Raw genomic sequence first — 21,994 nt, 5'->3', positions numbered from 1 at the left:
GAAATAGTTATACTTTCCCTATAAGAGTTTTTTAAGATATTCATAATAATCAGAAAATATATAGTTGTAAAGTTAATATACTATTAAAAATTGTGTTCCACCTTTGTTGCAATTTTACCAAGACTTAATACTTGTGTTTGCATCTTTCTGAATCTTGAATCTTGAAATTAATTGTCAGATTATCATCATCACGTGAGGCCTGTACCACGAAGCGAGCTCAACCTATCTGGGGTTACTCCCAGCCTATCCAGCTCAACCTATCCACAACAATGGCAATCAGGATCAGTGGTACCATGAAGCTGGTTATCAACTCAACACAGGTTTGACTGATAATGAAAGCGCACGTATAAAGGGGCAGGTTTAAGGCAGCAGACCAATCACAATCATTAGTGCAGAACAAAGGATGCGAACCTCTCCTGTGAGGAGCAGAAATTAATTCTGAAGAAATACGAAGATGAAAAACAAAACCTCACCGAAAAATCAAACATGGTGGCAGCATCAAAGAGACCCCAAATGGTGTGGCAACGGATTGGTGATTGCGTAAATGCCTAAGTTACACATCAGTGTCAGTATACATTTAACACAGCCACGCATCCCAATCACTGTGCTGCATATGAATCGCGTATATGACAATTAGTCTCATTGCCCCAGATGTAACACCTCTGAAGTGAAAAGGACTTGGGCACAGATAAAAACTAAACACAAAAACACAATTCCATCTGGTAAGTTGGACTTTTTAATTCCATAACGTATGGGCTACAATAAAACTGGAAGCCCATGCCACAATTACATCATATTAATACATCAAGTTGTTAGTCTGAGTGAAATCATCCTGATTTTGAGCTGTGTTAGAACTTAGCAGGGACAAATGGCAAAAATATACTCTTTTATTACTTTAAAACAAAAGTGAGAGCCCTCAAACACCATGCAGCACTAAATATACAGAAACACCTCCATGTCTTTCCTACTTAAATATTAAACTTCCTGTGATGACTCAACTCGCATTTCTGTTTCACTCTCATACAGACTCTCTGCTCTACCAGGCAGAATGGGATATACATGATCAATGTGCCATATCACAGTAACATTACATCCTTCATCCTATTTTTTTTTTTGCAAACCTCTGGTAGTTTGCCATTAATCCCCCACGGGTGCAGCTTCAGTGTAACGTTTCCCCTTCTCATTGACACCTTTTACAGCAAACAAGAAGAATCTGCGGAGGCAGGCGGCATTGGAGGTCCTGCCCTGGAGTACACCCCTGCAGAGGAGCTAGCCCTCGCCAACAATGAGGGTTGCCCCATAATGGTTTATTTAATAAACTATCTTATTTCGAAAGAATCCTGCATCTGTGTCCTGTGTCCTGCCGGTTTCTGACAATACCACACACAGTTCAGAACACTCATGCTAACACAGGCCTATCAACTTTCCCCTCAGTTGATGGAGATACTATGATAGTGGTCAGGGATGGACTGGGACCAAAAAACAGCCCCAGACTTTGCCCCCCAAATAGGCCCACTATTAGTCTTCTTTGTTGGCTTTTAGGCCTATGAAATAACGATTGTCCTATAAGCGCCACCTAGCGCCACTTGTTGGTAGTTGATAGACAAAAAATTTTGGTTAATTGAACAGGGCCAACGGCCGTAGACTGGACTTTTCCAGAACGCAGAGATTACCTGTTCGCCCCTGATCGTGGTGGTGCCAGAGGTGCTACAATCTGACACTGTGTCTCTGCCAGATGTCACACACCTGTCACACACAGCAGCACATGATATACTGTCTCTACAGGTGGTGGTGTTGTCTATGAAGTCTGTGGTGGGGGATGAGGAGACATTGTCTGTTTCCTCTGAGATGTGGAGGTATCACCTGTTCTTACATTTTGTAGAGTTGAACTTGTGCACGTCCACAGATGGTGGAAATATGGGTGTGACTGAATTGCAGTGGTCTACACATAGGGTTTGTCAACTAAAGTGTTCAATATTTAATAAGTCATTGCTGCTACTGCTATGTTAATGCTGCAAGAAGAACATCCATCCCCAGCTGAGCCCCAAACCTCCACATCCACAGGGAGAAGAGCAATTGGGATAAAGTGATCAAAAAAGGTAATGGTATCAATCGTACCTGACATAGGAAGGCCAAAATGACATTTCCTCTCCTGCTATAGGACATTGCTGAACTGTTAAGTAGTAATAAAATGCAACAGATGAATGCTATTCTGTCCTATCTATGCTCTTTCCTAGCTTATACACTTCCTGTGCTTTAATCTGTATGCACCATGTTTCTCTGGTTTCAGATTGCAACTGAACCTGTGAGGGCCCTTGACAAAAAGAGCCTGGAGCAGGAGATCAAATACAGAAGGCTAAAAATGAAAAAGACAGAGTTGGAGATTGAATATCTTCAGTTAAAATAAAGAAGCTGAAGAATGAGGTACGTGGGTAATGACTGTTACAGGAATATATAACATTTTAGTATCCTACTTTGGTCAGTTTAAACAGTACCATCTGATTGAAAGATGCTATTGTTCAGGGCTCCTTTCTGTGTGGAGTCTGCATGTTCTCCCCGTGTATGCGTGGGTTCTCTCCGGGTACTCCGGCTTCCTCCCTCCGTCCAAAAACATGCATGTCAGGTTAATTGGTGACTCTAAATTGTCCGTAGGAGTGAGTGTGAGCGTGCATGGTTGTTTGTCTCGTTTGTCTCTATGTGGCCCTGTGATGGACTGGCGACCTGTCCAGGGTGTACCCCGCCTTTCACCCGATGACTGCTGGGATAGGCTCCAGCCCACCCGCTACCCGACTGACGGTATAGAAAATGGATGGATGGATGCTATTGTTCAGGTTGTCAACACCTTCTCAAATTAAAACACCTTCATTAAGATGCAAGCATCACTAATGTATTTTACTCCTTCTTTCTTACAGGGCCAGGGGAAAGAAAATGTGAAATAAAATGCATGGGTAACACAAAACGGCTTTCTTTTATTGAAATAATTCTGTGATGGCCTCCCTCACTGCCCTGCCAGTTGGATAATCCAGTGTAATTGGATCCACAACATCAGGGGGCTGGGGGTTGATCGTTGACTCCCTCTCTCTTCTGATTGTGGCAATGTTGTGGAGCACACAACATGCCGCAATAATATTGCAGGCACGGTCTCGGGCCACCCTCAGACGACAAAGACTGTTAAAGTGGGCCTTAAGAAGGGCAAAAGTGTTCTCTATTTTGACCCTTGTTTTGTTGTGGTCCGTGCTTAACAGCATCTGTGGTCCCGGTTCAGGGTCTGCATAGGGACTCATTAGGAAGGGGTGCAGGGCATACCCCCTATCACCAAGCAGAACTCCACTGAAGTCTCCTTTAAATGAGAGGATGTATCTTAGAATTTACAGTTAGAGGCACATATTGTAACAATACAATGTACAGCTGCAGTCTCTGGGAGAGTGTGGACTCCGTAAAAATACGAGTCATGTACAGACCCAGCCCACTTGGCATCAAGGCTAGTGATCATGTTGTTGAAATCACATGTCACCTGCAGAGACATTTGGTAACAGAAATCCCCTTGCATCAGCATAGCATTCATCAGCCAACTGCAATTAAGAATCTCAAAGTTTGGTGGTGCAGTGCAACGAATATTCATGTTCATATTTACCTGCACATTGAGGCTGTGGCCGTTATGTCTGTTGACATAATCCCTCTCATCATCACCCAGGTACAGAGATGGGGATGAGAGTGCCATCAATGCACCCAAGCACTCAGGTGAAACCTGTGGTAAGAGTTTATTGCATTTAATGTGCTACATTACAACAAGTCCATATATATAGCTTAGTATGGTCTGTGCATTGAAGAACAGACCCTAGTCAATATCACTAAGTCCCTTTGGTGTCCCCACCAGTATTACTGTCATCATGGACAATCTGAGGTTTTATTGTAAATGGCCAAACATTACATATCAGAATCAGAATCAGCACCTCCAAATCCGAGACTATGGTTCTCAGCCGGAAAAGGGTGGAATGCTCTCTCCGGGTCGGGAATGAGATCCTTCCCCAAGTGGAGGAGTTCAAGTATCTCGGGGTCTTGTTCACGAGTGAGGGACGAATGGAGCGGGAGATTGACGGGCGGATCGGTGCAGCGTCTGCAGTGTTGCGGGCTCTGCACCGACCCGTCGTTGTGAAGAGGGAGCTGAGCCAGAAGGCAAAGCTCTCTACTTACTGGTCAATCTACGTTCCCATCCTCACCTATGGTCACGAGTTGTGGGTAGTGACCGAAAGAACAAGATCGCGAATACAAGCGGCCGAAATGGGTTTCCTCCGCAGGGTGTCTGGGCTCTCCCTTAGAGATAGGGTGAGAAGCTCAGTCATCCGGGAGGGGCTCGGAGTAGAACCGCTGCTCCTCCGCATTGAGAGGAGTCAGATGAGGTGGCTCGGGCATCTGGTTAGGATGCCCCCTGGGCGCCTCCCTGGGGAGGTGTTCCGGGCACGTCCCACTGGGAGGAGACCCCGGGGAAGACCCAGGACACGCTGGAGAGACTATGTCTCTCGGCTGGCCTGGGAACGCCTCGGGGTCCCCCCGGAAGAGCTGGAAGAAGTGGCCGGGGACAGAGACGTCTGGGTTTCTCTGCTCAAGCTGCTGCCCCCGCGACCCGACCCCCGGATAAGCGGCAGATGATGGATGATGGATTACATATCAGTACTAGCCTATAATAAGTGTCTTTAAGTGTGTTCCCCTCATTTTAAACAAGTGGTAAAAAAAAAAATCATCCATACACACACATTTGTGTGTACACATTAAAAAAGTTTAGAGAAACCGCATGAGCTCAGCCAACATGCGTTTTTAACAGCCTGATTTTCATAATGCAATGAATGTGAAATTTCACAGAAGTCCTCAGTTATTGACTCACCTGCGATGGCATATAACCCTTCTTTTAGTCTGTGTACTGGCAAGTAGCCAGGAAAAAGGATTCATTTATTCACTAACTGCGTCAGGGCAGAGGACACTTGGTGGACAGCTCGACAAACTGTGTTTATTCCGAGCCGCTCAGCATCCCCGACATGAAGCTGCCGGTTGCATGATATCGCACGGCCATACGTACAGTCTGCGATACGCTGAGGGATGCACTCCTGCGGGTCGCACGGCCAACGTGCGGCTCCAGGATCCCGGCCGTGAAAACCTGTACCTCTCTTACAGGTAATCGTTATCGTGACGTAAAGGATCAGATCTGTCATGGATGATGCGTTCCCGTCTTAACGCTCTCCTTGCAATTTGCGCTCCGATATCAATCGGGTCTTCGATGAAAGGGCACGCCATTGTTCCCCGAACAGCTGATTACCCGGTGGGTGGAGCCTTTGATTGGATTCAGATCGATCCCGAATCCTACCTTGACTCGAAGCAGGTTTGCCGTTCAGCGTAAGTTACCATGGCAACCCTCCAAGCTAAGAATGAATCCAGCTTCGTGGTAGCGGAAAGTCAGGGTTAACCCTGAAGTTACCGCGCTAAGCCTGCAATCCTGCTTCGTGGTACAGGCCTGTTTCTGTGTTTCCCTCTGTGTCGAAATATTGTCCCCATCGTGTTTGGTCTGTGTCTCACATACAGCTTTTTCCAGGGGCTATTCTCACATTTCTCTTACCAATTTTTTATTTATTGATTTTTTTTTTTTTAAATCCCCGTTTACTCATGTGTTTGAAGTGCGGTGTTTAAGTTGCCAGCCTGGATTCTTGTGTTGTTTTATTGTCTTGAAATTACAGCTTCATTTGTCCTCCATCAAGGGGTGAAAGGGTGTTAATGAGATTCCTTAAGAACAACGGATATAAATTACATTCCTCCCAACTGAAAAATACAGCATTGGTTCTGATAACAGGATGTACATGGAGTGCTATGGATTTTGGAGATTTCATCTGAACAGTGTGACATCATGCCTTTTTAAATTAGACTTATCAAGAATAAAATAAGTTGCAAGTTTATTATTTCTCCTGTATCTGAATGTGAGCTTCATAAAGTATAACCAAAACCTGTGAATACATCAAGAGACTGCATTTCATCCTTAGAAAGTATCTGTAGTAAAATAGTGCACTGGTATTTCATAAACAGCACAGACACTATTAGAAGCTTAGGCAGTATTATGTTCACACACTGTAAACAAACAGTCTAATGGGAAATGTCAAATAGTTAATAATGCCATGCTTACTTGCAAGTTATGATAGTCATTTCAATTTAGCTTTTTATTTCTTCAGTTATTTTCACATATTCAATAACATGAACACAGACTATTTGACTTTATCCACTGCACTGTAGACTCATGATTTGTGGCACTTTCTTTAAATTACAACATCAGCTGGTGTGGAGGAAACAGGAACGTGACTTAGTGGCGAAAGTAAAGTTGTTTTCCATAGATGGCCATAACATCCAAATGAGCAAACATGACATAAAATGCAGTGGATGGAGGGCAGAATCCATGAGTTGCTGGATTCTGTGATGTGGGAAGTGTATCCTGTTGTCTTCTCTTATGTTTGAGCTGTTTGAGTGTCAACTGAATGCTGCTCAGCCAACATGTCTTTTAGTTTCAGATCAAACACTGGATCCCTGGATTCTTCCACCTGCAGAATAAAAGTAGTACCGTTTTAAGGTGTTTAAAATGATTCATGCAGAAAAATGTGTTCTTCAGTGAGTTATAGGAAACTTGTGCCCCAATGTGGGCTACATAAACTTCCCTAAATCTACAAACAATGAGGAAAGTAAGTTTTAACATGACCGAAAGAGCAACATTGATGGAAAAAAACAAAACAATGGGAGAACTAAGACATCGGGAGCTAAAAAAAACAAACAAAAAAACAGCAAAATACTCAGGAAAGACTGCAAGCTTTCAGATGACAGCCATCTTTCCCGCCAGAAACAGACCTAAATGGTTGTGTTAGGCTAAACAGCATCTATAGCACGTAGTTACATTTAGTTTGAGAAATGTAAATACTGATCTTGCAAAAACAGTAATTTGTTTTTATATTAGTATAAATGAACAGTAAACTCATCACATGACAGAAGGGCAGTATAAAACATCAGTACGCTGTATTGGCACGTCCTTTGGCTGGTGAAGCAACATGTTGTAATAATTCCTCTGTAAACTGACCTGATGTGGGTTCCCAGTGGTATGACGTCAACAAAAAAAATCTACAATATTCCTAGATCAAATTTGTTCCAGATTACCTGGACTGCACAGTCAAAAACTGAGCAACGGGAGGGAGTGGATCCTTGAGATTTCTTTTGCCAACAGATCCTATCAGATTTATCTGGAGAGTTTAGAGGTCAGGGGAACACCTCAGGCTCTTTAACATGCTTTTTAGTCCTTCTAAGCTGTTTTTGCTAGGCTTAGTGCTGTCCCTCTGCAGAAAGCTGCGCAATAGGGAAGTAGTGTTGCTATACTGTATGGCTGCGATTGGTCTGCAGAAATATTTAGGTAGGTTTCAAAGTGAAATCCATACGAGTCCCTCGATGCAGGTTTTTCTCAGGAGTACATTGCATTTAGATGCAAAGTATTGCTCACTTTACCTGTCAGTGGTTTTAATGTTATGACTGATTTGTTTAAGTAGTTTAGCCACATTCTGATACATTCAGTACTGGGTCCAGCAGAATCAGATTCATGCTCTATACCATAAGTAGATTTCTTATTTTTCAGTTTAATCATTTTGAGACAAAAATTGGTTGGTAAAATTTTACAGGATTATCACACAGAATAGGCAAAAGGTGTTGATGGGTCTTACAGCAAGAAGTCCTCTCCGTCTCAGGATGATACCATCTTTAAGTAAAGCTTTCGCTGTCTCCTCAAACAGAGCTGAGTCTGTCAGCTCACTGTGGCTCTTTAACTCTGCATACTTGACAATAAACCTTTAGGACCATAGTCAGAAGAAAAAACAATTAAAAGGCAGGCCTACTGCTCGGGACATGATAGGATTAATTTAATCATAATTAAAAATGTTATCTCCTTTTCCCATCCCATTGTTAGTTTATGCCTACAACCTGACTACAAGTAGAACAGAAACAAGGTCATAAATGCAGATGCTGAGGCAGAGAAATGTTACTATGTTTGGTAAATTCATAGCTTACTTTAAATGAATGTCAACAATATATATATATATATATATAAATAAAAAAATAAGTTAAATTCAATTCAATTTTATTTATATAGCGCCAAATTACAACAAATGTCATCTCAAGGCACTTAAGTAATATAGTCCAATTCAAGCCAATTGGAATTCAATTCATTGTAATCATAATCCAATTAATTCATATGGAGCCAATTCAAAAAATAATATCCTAGCTAAGGAAACCAACAGATTGCACCGACACTTGTCTTCAGTCCAATCTCCCGTCAAGTGACAAAAGGCAAGATGGTATATTAAGACAGGATATTAGGGATGGTTTAGATGATGAGAGGTAGTTTCACCACCCTGAAAAAGATTTTTATTTATTTGTTTTTTTAGATTTTTCAATGTAAATACACAAACAACTGAGGGGATTGTATATAATAAATCCTTTAATTACATGTTCAATTATATTGTACAACATTTACTATGCCCTGCGGGTTCATTTTCCTGGTAAAGACAACTTTAAAGATCGACTTACAAAGTGTCTAAAACTGTCATTTTAGTCTGGTCTTTTTCACTATGTCTTCATGAGTAAAATCTTAAATCTTGAACTTCCTTTTTCACATACAGCGCCCTCCAAAATGTTTGGGACGAAGTCACATTTTTCTTTGATCCCTCTGCTCCTCAGTGTAAAATTTGAAATCAAAACAATTCAGATGTGCACATTCCAGACTTTAATTTAATGTAGTTTTTTTATATTTCAGTTTCATCATGTAGAAATTACAACACATATTTCCCTCATTTCAGGGCTCCATAATGTTTGGGACAATTGGCTTCCAGGTGTTTCTGGTTACTCAGGTGTGTATAAGAGCTTTATCAGTGCAGGGATAAGATACCTCGGCTCATTTCTACAGTTTGGAGTCTGCACTTGCAATTGTTCGACACGAGGAGAGAAGCTTTGCCAATGAAAGTCAAGGAAGCTATTATGAGGCTGAAAAACAAGAATAAAACAAGTAGAGACATCTGTCAAACCTTATGAATACCAAGATCAACTGCCTGGAATATAGTTAAGAAGAAAGAATGCATTTGTCAAATAGACTGGTAGGCCAAGGAAGATCTCCACCGCTGATGACAGAAGAATCCTCACTATGGTAAAGAAAAATCCGCCTGTCCAACAGATCAGAAAGTCTGAAGGAGACAGGTGTGTCTTTGTCAGAGACTATCTGCTGATGACTTGCTGAACAGAAATACAGAGGCTATACTGCAAGATGCTAACTGCTACTTAGCCACAAAAACAGGATGGACAGATTAAAGTTTCCAAAAAGAAAGTGTGGAGACAAAAAGGAACTGCCCAAGATCCAAAGGACACCTGTTCATCCGTTAAACATAGTGGTGGGGGTGTTATGGCTTTGGGCATGTATGGCTGCCACAGGTACTGATAAACTCATCTTCATTGATGATAGAGCTGCTGATGGCAGCTGCACAATGAATTCTGAGGTGTATGGAAACATTTCATCTGCTCAAGCGCCAGTAAATGGCCCCCAAACTCATTGGTCGGAGCTTCATCTTGTAACAAGATAATGATCCCAAACATACAGCGAAGGCAACGCATGCTGAAGAAGAAACTTGAAGGGACAAGCACCTGGAACAAGCAGGAGCTGAAGTTTGGCTGCAGTAGAAGTTTGGCAGACTATCATCAGAGAAGATACTCGGCACCTGATGATGTCTATCAATCACCAACTTCAAGCAGTCATTGTGTGTAAGGGATATGCAACGAAGCGCTAAACAAGGCTGCTCTAATGTACCTACCATTACTCCGTCCTACACATTATGGAGCCCTGAAATGGCGGGGATTGTGTATAAAAAGTGTTGAAGGAACTGAAATGTATGGAAATGACTTTAAATGAAAGTATGGCATGTGTAGTTTTTTCACACATGAAATGTTTGATTTAGAATTTTACTCTAGGGAGCAGAAGGTCAATTAAACATTATAAAGGGCACTGTAACTGTAGGCTGCCATTTCCATTACATATTTTGGGAACAATGAGAAAAACAAATTGAATTTCTTATTTTCCCGAACAATTAAACCAAATATAACCAACATACCTTTCACATGTAGACACAAAGTTTGATTTGGAGAGATCTAGAGGCCGAGAACCTGCCCCATACTGCTCATAGAATCTCCTAAAAGACAGGACAACTGTTATGAGTGGAGCCAACAAATATAAAATATCTCATTTAATTGTAATTTCATGTTGGACAAAAATCCATTTCTTACAAACATAAATCCATACACCCATCAGTTAATTAATAAATCTAGCTTTCAGTGTATTAACTCTTAGGAGTCTGTAATATAAATGTCCCAGAGATGGTACATCGCATACACGACATCTTTTACACACAAAAAAAAACAACTACCGTATTTTTCGGACCATAAGGCGCACTTAAAATCCTCCAATTTTCTCAAAAATCGACAGTGCGCCTTAAAATGCGGTGCGCCTAATGTATGAATCAATTCTGGTTGTGCTTTCTGACCTAGAACCGGTTTTATGTGGTACATGGCGCTCAAAAATCTGTCAAAATGTTTTAGCACGGCCTTGGTAGGCTACAAAGCTGCACTGCTTGATGGTTTGAGCATTAAGGCCACCGTAGTCACGAGCCTCGCGGAGTAATATGATCTGTGCTTCAACATTAAGGTGTGTGCATTCATTCATTTTCTATACCCGCTGCCCCAAAAATGGCTCCTGTTAAGAGACATGCTTACGAAGCGGATTTCAAACTCAACTCTATCAGTCATGCAGTACAACAAGTGAGTTGAATAAAGTTGGACTTATCTGAGTTTTGTTTTATTTAATGCGCCTTATAACCCGGTGCACTTTATAGCCCGAAAAACACGGTATGTAAATTGATGCAAAAATTATTTCTGAGCGTGATTCAACTGCTGAAAAATCAATTAACAGGTGATGCAGGTGCAGACTCCTAAGAGTTGAGAATGCTTCAATCAGAATTTCTGGGCCAGTACATGATGGCTGATATACATTTGCTGGAGAAGTAAACAGTCAATACTGAAGTATCAGTAATAGTCAGTACTGTTACATTATAGATGTTACAGTATTAAAGTACTAATGTACAATTCTTCATTTTTAACAACATTCTATGATAAGTATTTACAAATAAAGACACGGTACACACTTGCTGTTGCATTGTATCGATAAGATCATGCAGGGTCATAACATCTCCAGCACATCCCAAAGATTCTTTATGGGGTTACGGTCTGGACTCTGGGATGACCAGTCCATGTCTCGTGCTCATTGAACCATTCTATCACAATCTGAGCCCAATAAATCCTGACAGTCAGTGGGTCTACATGATGAGATTAACTGGATTATAGCTATAGTTGTGTTATGCTCCTTATCTAAGCAAGGGCAATTATCCTTGGATATATGGCGGTGAATGAATCGAATCACTGGCACAAAGCATGTCATACCCCAGTACGATAAGTGGCGCTGTACCCATTTTAACTATCGCTAATAGAGCCACTTCCGGTTGACATCTTCACCACCACCACCAACAACAACAACAAAACTCAGACATTCGAGAAAGATGGCGAACGAAGAGCAAGATGAAGCTATGTCCCTCAACATTTAGTTTGTGACGATCCCGGGAAAAAATGACCCGGAAAAATAGAGAGTAACCCAATCTGATCCGGGTTTTTTTTTTGTCAGATTAAGGTGTCTACATGAACTGAATAACTCAGTCTCATTGTAATTTAGCCATTAATCCGATCCGATGGCACTCATGTAACCCCACTGACTGTCATCTTAAAATCTACTGTGCCATCATTCAGTATATTCAGACCGTTGGCTGACCACATTTTCTATAAGGTAAGGTAAATCAGACCACATCACCTTCTATTGCTCTAGAGTCCAATCTTTATGATTTATGCTTGGGTGTATGTGGACAGAGTGTGAGGAAAATAGTGAAGGAAGTGTCAGATGAGGCAGTAAAGTCCAGTCAGTGGATTTCGTTTAGAAGAAGCAATAGTAGCTGGGGGCCCGGCAGGGGGAGCACTTAAGGTAAACAGACTCTTGGAAGAAGCAAGGAAGAAATCCAGGATGTATTTAAGTGGAGGACTCATGTGAGCCTTTTGAAATCAGGCGGCCATTTTAGGTGAGTTGGCCTGTATGGCCTTATTTTTGCAGACATTTTTAGTGATTGTAGGACTGTTTAATGTTGAATCTAGTAGTGTGTCCTGCCTCCACCTCTGGCACCCTCTATACTTTCATTACCCCCTACCCAAACCAGGGTTTGTATCCCCACCTCGCCATGACTGGTGTGCAGTTGGTGAGAGGCTGGGGTAGCTTGTGGTTGTGGAAAAAAAGATGGTTGTTGTGGTGTGAGGAGCAGTGATGGCTGGCATTAGGGGAGTGACTCTGAAGCTGCCCCTCAATTTTAATCGCTCACTATTAGAAAATATTGAAGAGCCAGAAGGGTGAGGGGAGGGGTCTTCTTCCCACACCCCTGCTTCCTGGTTGCTGCTCGGGGCGGGAGGGGCCAAGAGGATTAATTAATTGTTCTGCTGGTTCGGGGTCTGTGGTGGCTGGGGGGCTGCTGGCCCCCTGGTGTGCCCGCTGCACTACACCCCAGCGGAGTCGAGGGAGGGAGGACGTGTGGATGTATGGGACGTGAAAGTGTGTGTGGTAATGATTGGGCCTGGATCTGGGACTTGCTGTCGCCTGGCCTGCCTGTGCTTCTCCCGATGGGGGGGCGGCGTTGCCTCTCCCCGCTGCTCGCGACTTCACCCACCTGTGGGCACGTCTTGACTCCCAGGGCACTTGGCCAGGGGCGCTGGGGCAGGCGCTGACCCACTGCGTGGCTGTCTGGGGCACTTGGCCCTCCTGGGTATTGGGTGGGGCCTCTGCCGGGGGGTTTGGGGGCGCTCGGGCTCCCGGGGCCCGGGTCCAGTGCACGGCCCATGTCTGGGCGGCTGGGACCTGGCGGGGTCGGTGGGCTGTTGCCCCTGGCTCTCTGAGGGCCTCTGCCCTATGCTTATGGGGGCTCTGTCCGGGGGCTTCCTCTGCAGTCTTCTGGGTGGATGCGTGGTTGTCCCTGCGGTGGGCTTCCTGGGTTCTGTGCTCCGTGGGGGCTGCTGGTGGCCTGGGTCTTGTGGCCCTCTCTGCCTGCTTCTGATTGCTTGGGGGGGGGCTGTGGATTGTGGCTCTGTACACTTATACACTCATAACTAAGCACGGTTACCATGTAGGTCCTGTGCCATGGGTGTTGCATGTTCTCACACACACACACACACACACACATTTATTAGCCCAGTAGCATGGTCGCTAAGCAGTTGATGTATTATCATGTCGTCTCAGGTCATCTATATCCACAGCTGTGTTGTATGCGATTGCCGCTTCTTGTGCTTGTTTTTGTTTGTTTGTGTGTTTGTTTTTTCTCTGCTTGTCTGCTTTCAGGTGCTCCTGGTGGCGCTAAGGCTGGATTCCCCTCATAGGCCATGGATTGTTGTCTGTTTTGTTTTTTACAGGTGTAGCAGCTGGTTGTCTGGTTTTTGTTTCTATTTTTGTTCTGTTTCCTCTTCTTTCCTCTTCTTCTTTCCTTGTCCCCCGGTCCGGTTCAGTTCTATTACATGTTATATATTGTAAACAAAAATAAATAAATGGAAAAAAAAAAAAAAAAAGGGGAGTGACTCTGGGACGCCAGTGATCACGGTCTAGCCTCTAGAGGTGTCGTGGGCCCAACTGGACGAAACACTGATGAAAGGAGGTTCCCACCTGATGACCCCAATGACATGTTGGCCAGCACTGCTCACTGGTCTATATATGGATTATTCACTGAGTCTGGTCCATTTTCTTTTATAGCACAAGTTTCTTGCATTTACTTTGAACTCCCTAGCAAGCTGAAGCCTTTTTTTTTTCCCTTTCTTTCCCACCAATGAGCCCTGTTCAATACCGTTACATGCGTAGCTAAGTCAAGCTAAAGTTGCAGCGCAGAATGTGAGAGACAACATTCAAGACATTCTGCAACTTCTGAATTTCTCTATGATGGATCATAGATGAATTCACTGCAAAGATGTTATCATTTAGTTGCTTCAATGCTGATTTTGGCAGATGATGCTGTGGTTATAAAACTCTGATTCTATGAAAACAGAGCAGCAGTCTGGAAATACTTTCAGTGACTGCCAGTTGACACGTTGTCTTAATCAGATCATTTTCACAATTTAAGGTGTGGAGCCATCTGACTAAAGAAACAGAAAAATATGTGAATGGGAGGAACTTCTATGCGTTAGTCCAGTCTAAAAAGTTTGATTTTGTACAATTTCAATTGGACTAACGTGTTTACATGTATTTTAAAAATCTGGTTTTGGTTGGACTGAAGATAATTTGTTGTTTTTTTCCTAATGCCTTGTAAACATACTTACTGACATGGCTTTTTTGTACAGCTACACAACTACCTGATCTCATGGTTCTCCACTATTCTTCCAGGGCAGCTCTTAACACAATTTTCAAAGTTTCAGCATTGTCCTTATATGTTTTTTTTCTTGATGCCGACCAATAATTTGAGCCTTCACCATGGAATTTGACATGGTTTTAAAAGGGAAAAAAGCAACTCACTGCATCAGCTGGGTTTTAATAACTTTTTTCAAGCTGAAACATATCAATAAATGATGGGCTTTTTCAAAACGAGGCTTTTACTTAACCAAGTTAAATCCAGTGGGATAACTTTTTTTCTTTTCTTGGCCAGGCAGTGTACAAAGTTACACATTTTTGGTTGTTAAGTAAAGTATATGCAGATAACTTACGCTCTAACTTCATCCTCTCCATAGAAGATCTCCGGCACAGTCTCCTGCTCATTGATACAAGGTCTGGTATGTTGCTTGACATAAAGTGGGTCCCGCTTAGGAGGAAAGGCCATGTACACATCATACCAAATGGGCTTCTCATGTGGCTTTATCACCCGTGAGCGCATCAAGTCCCGAACCCTGGTGATCATACATAACACAATGACTAAAATCAGTGACTATATGTACATGCACAGCAATATTTTAAAATAAATCCCCATAATCTAATTAAAGCGATTATAGTTTTAACATAAGTTACATTCATATTCCCTGTGTCTATGTACAGAGCACAGTCTGATTAATGAGTCATGCTGCTGTTACATCCACCTATACCATTGTGATAATTGTGCCTATTTAAAAGCCTTAATAATATCTGTGTCTTTAAAAATATCAAGCATCATTTGGGTTTATTCCTTGCCCTAAAAGAGTTTTTTTTTTCCACAGCCATCTTGTTCTGTACAGAGTCTGCTGCTGGTTTGCCCTTGTTTTGATGTTGTGACAGAAACAAACAATCTATGAAATCTATGAAAACAAGTCCAACACGAGCAATTGAAAAAAAACATTTAAAAATCCAGAGTCGTTTATCAACTGTGGAAATGAAAGTTTACTCTGTAAAGCAGCGTGTGTCGCCAGATGCCATGAAACCTGTAAAATGAGCATGAAACATGATACAAGCTTTCAGAATTTTCAAACTGCTCAGGCAAGGAGCTTCAGGGCTGTCTTAATTATCTCTTTTAACATAGGAAACACTGGACCATCGTCAAAGAAAGGTGATAATTCAATGTGGATAAATATGAGCACAAGAGGGTGTCAGCCGCCTGTAACAGTAAGATTGTAAAAGTAACGCTGTATATGATCTCTATTATAATATATAAGAGATAACAGTGTTAGGTATCAGTGTGATAAGATTGCATGAGACTAAGTATCTAAAGCATTTTTGTAGAATATTTATGTTGCTTTGACAGTCTTTCCTCAACCCCACCACGCTTTTCATCAAGGTCAAGGAAAATAGCCAAGAAAAAGACGAAAGGCCTTCATTTATTTATTCAACCGGACCCATGTCGTGGAACCCCTGAAGTAGGTGTTGTTTCTCCACGTGCTGCTGATGTGTGAGCACCAGAATGTCGCATTAAATGTTAAATGTTACTTAACATCAGCCTCCATTGCAGTTACAGTTTACTCGCGGATTTAATGTGGGACGTAGCTCCACATCAGCTAACAACCACTGTAATACTATATTTCAAACAAATCTATTAAGATTTTTTTTCTCTGAGACAGAATTACTAACAAGATTCCTATCATGAATGCCCAGCAACATTTCATTTCGTTTGTTCTCGAGCAAGTTTCAACGTTAATGCGGTGTTTTTTTTTCCCCGCATTAACGTTGAACCCATAAACATGGTTGCAAGTAACGTATAGCTGCCTGGTTACCTCACGCTTTTACAAGCACAAAAAAAAAAAGAATGCTGTCTTACCTGGAAAACACAGTTCCAAACCTCTCCAGTCTGCTGCCAGCCATCTTAACTTCCGCTACTGTTGTAAGACTATAGACAAGAAGTCAGTACACTCGCATCAACTAGGACAGGTTAAGAGCTTAAAACATCCATCTCTCGTAATTTCTTATAATTTGGTCTTCCTAGCGTCCTCTGTCCTACTGCCTCTGACCCGGAAGTCTATCTCAGGAAGACGCATGACTCGTTCGGATCGTTGGGTACACTGCGCATGGAACGCAGGCGGTAGCAACGGCGGGCGGAGACAAAAAGCTAAAGTTAAGCTGACGCTCAATTGTGGCATTTTATACTGTGGCTCTAGAGGGCGCTATTGTTTCTGAAGACCCTATAGAGATATACAGAGATGCTCATTGCCAGGCTCGCGAGCCACATGCGGCTCGTCAAGCTTTAATTGGTGGCTCGCACTCGCATAGGTTATAACAATATGGTAACACAGCCAATAATTTTTTTCAAATGTGCTACATAAGCATACAGTGAACACTGCACTACAAAAACGCAAAAATCTGCTTGATGCAGTTGTTTGCGTTGTTCTAGTACTTAGTATTTTTGTAAAGTATTAATTAAGGCTTAATGGTGTTCCTAAAGGAGGCACTGTTAAACATGGCAATGAAGCCCGCTTAAAGCACCGTCACTCCGCTAGCCATGTGAGATGCAGACACGATGGGTCGGTTTTTAATTTAAAAAGGGCAAAAACGAGCACAAAAAACAAACTAAAATCAACATGAAGACGCCGGAGAAGGGACGAGCAGCCAAACGTCGGGTGCACCCAGTAAAAAACGAAAGGTACGAAGCATACAAGATGAGCACAGGACATTTCAAGGAAAGTGGACAGACGAATTCTTATTTATCCTTCATGGCATGAATATTCTGTGCTTAATATGCAAACAAATCCGCGCCTGTTTCAAACGAAGCAACTTGGAGCGCCATTTTAAAAATGCGCATCCAAATTTCAAGGAAAGTTATCCGCCTGGCAGTGAAATTAGAAAGAGAAAAATAGCACAGCTCGCTGCTTAACTTTGTGATCATCAAAATTGTATCCACAGGACAACCTCCACTGAAGAGCGTTTAACAGAGGCATCTTTTGAGATAGCTTGGATTTTGGCGCGGGACAAACAACTCAGAAATAGTAAAAGACTGCTTTTTGGCTTCAGCAGAAATACTATTAACAGACTTGGACAACAAGGACGCCATCCTTAAACAAATAAAAGGATGACAGCTGTGTGATTCAACAACAGTGAGGCGGATGGAAGACATCGGAAAGGACGTGCATGACCAGTTATTGGCTGATCTGCGCGCCGCACCTTGTTTCTGCACTGCATCGCAGTGGACCAAAGCACGTCACCGATGTTGCTCAGCCGTGCATTTGGGTGAGGTTCCCACAAGAAAACTCTTTTCGAGAGGAAATGTTGAGCTTTCTACCACTCCATGGCCAAACAACAGGTGAGGATATTCTGAATGCACTTTTGGTATTTTTTTTTTAGGAAAGTCATCTCAGCTGGTCCAAACTTGCAAGTGTGTGTACTGATGGTGCCCCAAGCATGCGAGGCATAGAGAAAGGTCTTGTTGGCCTCATGAAAAATAGAGATGAAATTCCCAATTTTATCAGCTTCCACTGCACCATCCATCAGGAGGCACTGGTAGCAAAGCTCAGAAACAATGAATTAAAAAATGTGATGCAAAGGGTTGGGCATGTGGTCAGTTACATTGTTTCAAGAGCACTATACCACAGACAGTTCAGACAGTTAATTCAAGACTATGACACAGAGTACAGCGATTTAGTGTTACACAGTGAAGTGAGATGGTTGTCCCGTGGAAAGCTGGAGCGGTTCCTGAGCCTCCTTCCTGAAATCAACACTTTCTTGGACAGCAAAGGGAAACAGCAGCCAGAGTTGAAAGACCCACACTGGATCACACAGCTGACCCTCCTTACTGACATTACCTGAACGCTCTCAACTTGCAGCTCCAAGGGAGAGACAAGCTTCCAAGTGACATGCTGAGGACAATCAGAGCATTCCAAAACAAAATAACTGCTCTGTGGATACCTGAAAGAGAACTCATCCACTTCGCAAAACTCAGAGCAGCAACCACAGGTGACCCATCTGTGCTGCAGCACTTCAGCTGCAGAGGATTTGTTGTTTTGAAGTTTTGAAGGAACTGAAGGGTGAGTTTGAGTCCAGATTCAGTGATGTGACTGAACTAAGGAGATTTTTAATTGTATTTAAAACCTCTTCCATGTGGATGTATCCTCTCTCACTCCAACCATCACACAGCTCTGCCCTGGTAATCGTGCCGCTCTGGAGAGTGAAACAGGGGAGCTGCAAACAAAGACCCTTCTCCAAGTTGAACTCAGAGCAGGTGCTGGCCACTTCTGGAGTTTGGTGTCTGAAGCAGATTTTCCCAGTTTGAAACCACTTGCACAGAAAGTTATGTCTTTCTTAATGAGCACATACTCCTGTGAGTTAACATTTTCAACCATGAACACTATCAAGAGGAAACAGAAAAACAGAAAAACCGACTGACCGTGGCTCATCTTGAATGCCTCTCTGCGATTGCAACAACAAACCACAAATTCAACATGAAGAAAGTCAAGGTCATGCCTGCCAGCTTCCGCTCATCTCAGTATCAAGGTAAATATGGTCTTAATTGAAAATGTTTTTATCTGTGTTGTTTCTTTTTTGATGTCCAATTTATATGTACAAATGCACATTTGCAAAGTGGACTTGATATGTTGTCGTAAAAGTGGCTCTTCCCTTGATTTTTGCTCTACCAATGTGGCCCTTGTGAAAAACATAGTGAGTATCACTGCTATAGAAGCATATACACCGAATGGCCATAACATTAAAACCTCTGATAGGTAAAGTGAGCAACACCACTCCCCCAACTGAGCAGCCTTCTGCTGCACTGAGCCTTGCTAAAACAGCTTAGGATGGGCTGAAAGAGCTGCACGTGTTCCTCTGACCTCTAAACTCTCCAGATACCAATCTGATAGGATCTGTGAGAAGCAAGCCCTATACAAGAAGACCATCCCAGCATCCCACAGCAAAGGATCCTTTGCTAAGGTCCTGGTACAAGACACTCCAGGAACACACTCTATTAGGCAAGTGGTCATAATGTTATGGCTGATCTGTGTAATAGCTTCTTAAGAAACTATTGAATACTTTCTTTCTGTTCAGTAGCGTCAGAAAGAGTTTGCTTAGAGTCATCTATCACAAATTGTGATTTATGCAGACTGTTGACTGAATATATAGACCACGACACAAGAGAAGCATGGCTTTTACTGGATTAAACTGAATATTTTTACAGATTTTGTAAACAAGCTGCCAACTCTTGTGCATTTAGTATTAGTCTCACACAGTGAATGATGATAATAATAATCGCACACGATATATCACATCACAAGATATATATAGATAGATATATATATATATATATATATATATAATTTAATAATTACACCTTGTTAACCAGTGTTGAACCTGAGGATTGGCACTGTCATTACACATTTGTATTTAAGTCTAACAGGACAGTCTGCAGAGCAGCAACTGAGAGGACTATTTTTGCAGCAGAGAATTAAGTGACGAGATAGTGAATTTTTGTACATGTCTTTCAAACCACTTGTCCTGTCAATATTGGTGCTGTTACACTGTGTTGCAGCTGAAGTAATCAGTTAAAAAATAACAATAAAACAATCTGTGTGTCCGGCAGAATATTCTGCCACTCACCTTTCAATCATAATCTCAATACAACTTTTAGTTTTCACACAGTGAGCTTTTATTCAAAACTCTATTCCCAGTTTGCCTCCTTGCCTGTCTGGATTTGAGGCTGATGCTAGGTTTTGTCATCACAGGGGAGAGGTTGCTTTCTTGTGTGGCTCTCAAGAGTCATGTTTGACTTCACCAATAAATGTAATGCACATACATTTACACATACTCTCCTCTCATCAGTGTTGTCCAATACCTGTGCAAATATATGTACCTGAAGCCTGAAATAAACTGGATAAGAAATGCAAAAAGCAGCAACAGACCAAAATTACATCTATCAATGCAAGATGTCACCACATTTAAAGTTACTATGAAATTGCACCATTGACGTCTGCAACACTTAGGTGTGTGTCCTGCTTTGGATCCTCCAAAAGTATTATTTAGAGTTTTCTTTTGTGTATTTAGATGTCTGCTCATAGAGTGCAAATGAGCAAGAGGGTACAGGTCTGGGAATGCATCATAGACATGGTCAAGCTAAGTGGCAAGAGAGGTTTGAGTTACTGAGCGTCAAGCCAGATGTAGTTTATGTAGAGGCTACATGCCTGCTGAAGCCAGCTATTGATCGAACCAATGATAAGTCAGTACCGGTAACTAAGCAGCCAGCAGCAACTACTCATTTGAGCTGGGCGATAACTCGGACATCTTCCACAGCAACTCACAGGCTCACCGTCAGACATACTTCAGTGTATAACTAGTGACTGGGCTTAGGTTTATATACTCTGTAAATGATTTGTTTGATTTTAGGGCTCAGGTCAGATGAATACTTTTCTTTAGAAAAGTTAGATAGGTTTTTCTAGTTTTGAAAATGTATTTTGATGGCTTTTTGTGATATTCGGTCGCTGCATCAAAAATGGCCGCAGTCGACCCCTCTCAAGAGATCCTTGCTAGAACCAGCCTTGGGGAGTTGACGGGACAGGAAGAAAGAAGCGAACAGCATATTGAAACAGCGTGCAATATAACAATAAATGCTGGGCAGGGCGGCAAGACCAGCAACTGCAGATCAGAAACATATGCAGTAAAAACACAGGATGCCAGAGAGCTTTACTGTCTCCTAGTGCCTGGATTTTTCCATTATACAGACATGAGCTCATACAGAAAAGGTAAATGGACATTTACATAACACTTTTCTCGTCTTATTGACCACTCAAAGAGCGTTACAGAGTGAGCTACAGTCACAATGTTTCATACATAGAGACATGTCATAGACATGGATTCTTCTCTCCACAATTAAAAATACAAAGAGTACTTGGAAATATGGCCTGAAGAATCTGGAAGTCAAACTGCAGACCTTCCAGATGGCCCGCTCTGTCTTCTAAGCCACAGTCACTCCATTAAGCCACAACTTGGTGCCTTGAAATGAAACAGTACGTTGACTGTTTAGAGCTATTGATATTCTGAGAGAGAAGGACATTCTTGGTATCTTCTCCCAATCGTCACACAAAATCTAAGCCCCAAAAGACAAATCAACAAAATATTCCATTAATTGAATCACACAAAACAAACATGAATAAAAGTTTCTTGAGTTGTGTTAGAACTTTTCAGACAGAGTACAGCGAGTCTTATGGCTGTGTGGAAAAAGGGAAAATGTGAACTTTAAACTCTCCTTGTCAGCTGACTACACTAAAACTGCAACATGGGGCCCTGGCTAAGCAGGACATGGAACACTGCACACATTACTTTCCACAAAAGGAAAAAAACATCCATTCATCTTTCAAATACATATTTGCTTTTTTTTTCTCCAATTAAGCTAAATAATTGAATCTTCACCTGAAGAAGAAAAGGAACTTAGAGTGCTCAGAGAAACACTGA

At 42.2% G+C, this 21,994-nt stretch overlaps 2 protein-coding genes across 3 annotated transcripts; both read right to left on the bottom strand.

The window, feature by feature from the left end:
* Positions 1-2,969: 2,969 nt before the first annotated feature.
* Positions 2,970-3,721, bottom strand: LOC140313662 (putative nuclease HARBI1). The gene is made up of 3 exons (XM_072391658.1): positions 3,635-3,721; positions 3,400-3,514; positions 2,970-3,337 (listed from the first exon to the last, which is right to left on the bottom strand). The coding sequence occupies exons 1-3, from the start codon at positions 3,719-3,721 to the stop codon at positions 2,970-2,972; spliced, it is 570 nt and encodes a 189-aa protein (XP_072247759.1).
* Positions 3,722-6,034: 2,313 nt separating this feature from the next.
* Positions 6,035-16,589, bottom strand: mrps23 (mitochondrial ribosomal protein S23). 2 transcript variants are annotated; one of them, XM_072393144.1, is made up of 5 exons: positions 16,389-16,589; positions 14,875-15,054; positions 10,164-10,241; positions 7,734-7,857; positions 6,035-6,575 (listed from the first exon to the last, which is right to left on the bottom strand). In XM_072393144.1, exons 1-5 carry the CDS (start codon positions 16,430-16,432, stop codon positions 6,483-6,485), a joined length of 519 nt encoding a protein of 172 aa, XP_072249245.1. In that variant the 5' UTR covers positions 16,433-16,589; the 3' UTR covers positions 6,035-6,482. The 2 variants fall into 2 exon arrangements, with proteins under 2 accessions (XP_072249245.1, XP_072249246.1); XM_072393145.1 differs by lacking the exon at positions 10,164-10,241.
* Between the last annotated feature and the right edge of the window lie 5,405 nt (positions 16,590-21,994).

This window comes from Leuresthes tenuis, unplaced genomic scaffold, assembly GCF_036924035.1.
Source record: "Leuresthes tenuis unplaced genomic scaffold, fLeuTen1.0.hap1 SCAF_9, whole genome shotgun sequence".
Classification (NCBI taxonomy): Eukaryota; Metazoa; Chordata; class Actinopteri; order Atheriniformes; family Atherinopsidae; genus Leuresthes; species Leuresthes tenuis.
This window is presented reverse-complemented; position numbering and strand designations above follow the sequence as displayed.

Coding starts and splice junctions, on each gene's coding strand:
- LOC140313662 (XM_072391658.1), bottom strand. CDS start 3,721: ATGGCACTCTCATCCCCATCTCTGTACCTGGGTGATGATGAGAGGGAT. Junction 3,515..3,634: donor GCCACAGCCTCAATGTGCAG/GTAAATATGAAC, acceptor ATGTCTCTGCAG/GTGACATGTGATTTCAACAA. Junction 3,338..3,399: donor AGAGACTGCAGCTGTACATT/GTATTGTTACAA, acceptor CATTTAAAGGAG/ACTTCAGTGGAGTTCTGCTT.
- mrps23 (XM_072393144.1), bottom strand. CDS start 16,432: ATGGCTGGCAGCAGACTGGAGAGGTTTGGAACTGTGTTTTCCAG. Junction 10,242..14,874: donor GGAGAGGATGAAGTTAGAGC/GTAAGTTATCTG, acceptor CCTGTCTTTTAG/GAGATTCTATGAGCAGTATG. Junction 7,858..10,163: donor TTTGTGTCTACATGTGAAAG/GTATGTTGGTTA, acceptor ATGGTCCTAAAG/GTTTATTGTCAAGTATGCAG.